This window comes from Haliaeetus leucocephalus, unplaced genomic scaffold, assembly GCF_000737465.1.
Source record: "Haliaeetus leucocephalus isolate CR32 unplaced genomic scaffold, Haliaeetus_leucocephalus-4.0 Scaffold495, whole genome shotgun sequence".
Taxonomy (NCBI): Eukaryota; Metazoa; Chordata; class Aves; order Accipitriformes; family Accipitridae; genus Haliaeetus; species Haliaeetus leucocephalus.
The window spans coordinates 6,199,092-6,203,971 of NW_010972931.1; the positions used below are offsets into that span (position 1 = coordinate 6,199,092).

Genomic DNA, 4,880 nt, shown 5'->3' on the forward strand with positions numbered 1-4,880 from the left:
GGGGGGGGGGGGGGAGAACCCAGCCATTATCGTACAATTTTTAAGTGGCTGAAAGAATCAAGTTCAACTGAAATTAGGTGTCGAGGTAAAAAACACCACCATCGCAATGAAACACAGCCTGTCTGAACATAGGTTAGCTATAGCATATCTAAACAGTTATACTTCCTTTGAAAGAATGTCATATTGCAAAAGTAGTATCACAAAAGACAAATTCATTTTAGAGTTGATTACAATTGGTTACAAGAAGTTTTGAAGCAGGCTTGTAAGCCTCCAGAAGGTCAAAATGAGCATATTTGAAAGTTCATACAGAATTAAATTCTTACAAAATAAACACATCCAGGAAACCTACATATATAATTCTCATTATCATACTAACCCCAGCATCTTCAGGTGCTTTTGAACACGTTCCTATTTCTGTAGCAAGAAGCCAATAATCAGTTCCAAATGCCACCAAAAAAAGCAAAGCCCCCAGAGCTGCAAAGAAGCCTCCAAAAAATATCCCCACACTAAGTTTCATTATCAAAGTTAGCTTCAAAAAAAGAAAACAAGAAAGGCAGTACTTTTTTAATTACTTAAGAAGAAGCAGTAAAATAAATAAAATGTTTGGGAAAGTGACTAAAAAGCTGTTTACAGAATACAGCTCATATCTAAAGAAGTTTCTCTTCGCTTGACTTTCTGCCTGTGTTTCCCAATGCCCTATGAGTCGCTTTGTGTCTCCTAATTTGTGTCTCCTAGTTCCATGTGGCTGACTCAAGCCTGACAGATGAAAAGGGCCTTCTATTTTAGGACACTGATGGCAGAGCTTCATTCTGCTTCTCTGTCTGGGTGAGGCCAGTCAGAAATAGCTGACCTTCCCCTAACTAATCAGGGATTGACTTGAAATATTATTGCAGCTGGTGCATCAGCATCAGTGGAGACGGAGATGGAGTTGCAATGGCTCTGTCCATCCACGTGAACTGCATTACAGAGCACAGAGTAGCAGCAAGGACTTCCAAAATTCAGGCTTGGTGGTGAATGTTTCCTTGGCTGCTAGCACGGAAGGAAACACATGCAACACTCTGGAAGTTACCATAAGTCACATTACTAAATGAAGGCTGAGATTTTTCTATAGAACTTTAAAACATGGTAGCCAAATTGCAGAGATGCCTTTGAAAAATCCTAACCTGTATTACAAATACAGTTAGCTTTAAAAATTTACATCTTACCCATAAAGTAATAGCTTTACCAACACTAAACTAAGCATTTAACTGATTTATTCAGATCTTATTTGCATATATCACAAAGGCATGCAATTAAAAATTCCTCCCAGCACCTGATAAAGACACGTCGATCTTTTTAAAAAAAAGAAGACACTTTCCCATACATGTATTTTGGCCATTTTGGAAGGTGATGAGGTAACACATTTAAATTCCAAGGACTCCCTGCAAAAGAAAAAGGCTTTTTCAACAACAACTTTTCATGCCAAGCAGGCCTTCCCAAACATCTCTAGTGGATTACAGGGCATGCTCCTGTAGAGATTTGTTGAGTTTATACTATGCACCAGATCCTGCAGTCCTTACCCAGTAAAATTTCATTGGCATTATCTATCACCAGAGTAGAAAATATTCCACCAACATCCCATCCTGGGAAGTGCTGGGATCAAGAGAAGGATGATGTCAGTTTACTCCAGAAAACATTTGTTGCAGAATTTTACTGCAACAGACTGAGGTCTCCAGAGGGGCTCCTACTTCCAATATCCCACTATCTCTTTGGACAGTGCAGCAGTGTGCTCAAGGAGAGCAAGGAAAAGACTGTTTCTATCATCTCTCCTCATTTCCAGGCAGTTGAACCAGAGATGTGTCCTCAGTGTTTTTATAAGACTACATTATCTGCCTAATGCCATATAAGCATTTGTTACAAGTCATATTTTATTCAAACCTGATACTATACTAACTTCATACACAAGCACACCTGATACTTTGTGGCCTTTTTGTACTGCACAGTTTCAGTGAATGCAGAACAGTAAGTGAATTTCAGTCAAACAGATTCTTTTTGCCGTATGTGCTTTCCCTGACAGCCACTGATGCAGTTCCCTTTGCTAGAGCAGAAAGTGATTTTTGGAAACATCACTTTGGAAAGTGGGATTTTATTGTTCTTTACTAAAGAAAAAAAAAATCTTTAGGAAGAAGAACACATAGAATGTGCTATAAAAGAAAATAAGGCCTATTTTAGAAAAGGATTACTTGCAGGTTAGAATAATGCTTTAACTTTTGGTCAGCCCTGAAGTGGTCAGGCAGGTGGATTAGATGATTGTTGAAGGTTTCTGCCAGCTGAAATATTCTATTCTATTCTATTCTATTCTATCCAAAATAGAGAAGAAAAAAAAAGAAAAAAAAAGGTAGGATTCAGTTCAGGACTAACATACCCAAATTTAGACAATTTCACATGAGCTAGATGTCTTTCCATTATAATCAATAGTGACCTAGTCAATACAGTCAGTGGAGCCTAGAGAGCGGTTCAGCACAACCTAGATTAGACTCAGACACCTAGCTCTAGCTACTTCCCAGGGTATCCTGCTGGCTCTCAGCTGCCACTCCAGAAGGGCATATTTCTCTCCCAGATTTAACCCTATCTGCCAGCCCCACACAGGGGTCTTAGGTACCCTCTTTCACCTCAAATAGCACGAGGAGCCTATGTGATGGTGACTGAATCAAGCCTGGACAGAGGTATACAGTTGCCTTACTGTCATCTCCCACCACTGGATGCTGCAGGACGTCTAAGGCATCGACATTTGGCAGGCAGGTATGACGAGGGACTTAGAGGAGACCCACTCCTTTCTTGAATGACAGCTACAGGCTAGGCTCACACCACCTAAAAGTGATGCTAGATACCTCTGTTTAGATGGCTGAAACCAGTCTCCATTAGCTGGTCAGGTCATTCTGGAGGAACTACTGAGTGTTTTAACCAGAACTCCATCGACTCCAATGGCAGCACAGATCCCTATTTCACATGGAGATGTCTGAATGCAAAGGTCTTAATCTGGAACTGAATCCCACTCAGTGGGCTGGAGTTCCCAACCATTTTGCTGTTGTATGGGTGGCCTTACAAAGCATTGGCCCAAAGCTCAAGAAATTTTATTCAGTGAAATCCAGATACGTAGATAGCCACAACATAAACAAAATCAATGGTACAAAGTTCTTCATGATATCCATTTAAAAAAAACCAGACACAATTGAATTCATTCTGATGTGCTGTTTAACATAATGGCATTTAGCTCATCTTAAATAATTTTATTTTTCAGTGTTACAGGATATGTGTTTATAACCTCCAAAATGCCAATTGGACAGAGCGATGTATAAGTACTGCAAAAGGGGACAAACCTGAAGCTGGTGAATTCTGACAGTGAAAATCATACAAGTATTTTTCACTCTCATGCTTTACTCTACAATTCTCAAAGCTCTTTTAAAAAAGATGGTTATGCACTGCTATTCATACCTGTAACTAAGGAAACTGTGGCACACAATGATGCAATTATTTTTTCAACATTACATCAGAAGTAACTCCAGCCACTGAACCACAACTAATAAAAGAAATAAAATGGCTGGTTTCAGCTTTATTGCACCTACCTGGCTTCAGGTCAGAAATGCACCAGTGACTCTGTGAACCCATTTCTGCATGAGAATAACTTACCCTCATGAGTAGCTTCACTGAAATCAGTTTGCATGAAAAGTTTCACTGAATTCAAATGACAGCTGAATCACTGCCTGTGCAGCACAAGTATTTATTTTTAATATACTGTACATGCACTCTGGTCTCAGTTAGCATGTTCATCCTGAGAGGATCTAATTTAATTATTCTCTTTTATATTTATGGCACATTCTCTGGCAGTGCTACCTTCCAAATACTCTAACATCTCCAGTATTATGCCCGGCTATGTCAGGAATGAATCAGAAGCCATGTTAAGACTTGTTATGTCAGCTTAAAAATTCATGTTATCCACTACTTGAATACTCACAGGAAGTCTCAGGGCACTTCTTCTTCAATTAAATTAAATTCTGAAGGTTCCTCAATAGAAGAGAGAAAGTTTCAAGGCAGGGAAAAGAAGTCCAGGCCTATCAAGCCAAAACAATCATTATTCTGTATCTTAAACAAGGTCATTCCCCAACTCCTTCCAAAATTCCTAAATTTCTACAGAAAGACTGTCATTTTAAAGCAAAGTGACTTAGCCAAATTTATCCCTACTATAATGACAATGAAGTAATTAAATCAGTTTTAATATACAATCAATTTGGCCAATTAAGCCCAACATTCATTGATTTTGTTGATGCATAGTGTGAAGACTGAAGGCCCCCACATAATGGATGGATTCCAATCTCATTTAACAAAGCTGGCAAAAGTTTTATGATTTTATTTCTGTTTATTTTCCAGATAGATAAGGCTAAACTAACTCCTAAATCTGCATATTTTATTTATGTATCTAAATAGCTCCAGCTTCAATATAGTATCTGAGCCCCTCCTTGTATTTAAAAATAGAAAAGAAGAAAAAAAACAAACCAAAACAATAGCAGGCTGTTTCCTTCTTCCTTTCCATCTGAAGGAGAAAAAGCTTGATTAGTTTATGGGAGGGGGAGATTGTTTATTTGCTTGTTTATGTTTGTGTGTGATTGAGTAAATGTCGTGTGTGTATGTTTGGAATTGGCAGGCAGCTCCTTATCTGTGCTGGCAGATACGTCCATGATCTAAAAACAGCCTTTTAGAACTGGCTGCATGTCTCACTATACACCAAGAAACAATTTCAGCAGCTGCCTCAGAGCTGAGTCCTTCTGAGACCTCCATGCCCATTTACTGTTGAACAAAAACATTCTGAACAGCGACGGAGTATCTCACCCGCTGATTCAGAT

The 4,880-nt window shown here is 38.9% G+C and overlaps 1 protein-coding gene across 2 annotated transcripts in view; it reads right to left on the bottom strand.

The window, feature by feature from the left end:
• Positions 1 to 723, bottom strand: part of TMEM182 (transmembrane protein 182) — a 21,550-nt gene extending 20,827 nt beyond the window's left edge. The window contains exon 1 of one of the 2 annotated variants that reach the window (XM_010575703.1): positions 377 to 723. In XM_010575703.1, the coding sequence (XP_010574005.1) occupies positions 377 to 517 (141 nt within the window). In that variant the 5' untranslated portion in view covers positions 518 to 723. The remainder of the gene's footprint in view (positions 1 to 376) is intronic. The other variant, XM_010575704.1, reaches the window with a different exon arrangement.
• Positions 724 to 4,880: the final 4,157 nt, after the last annotated feature.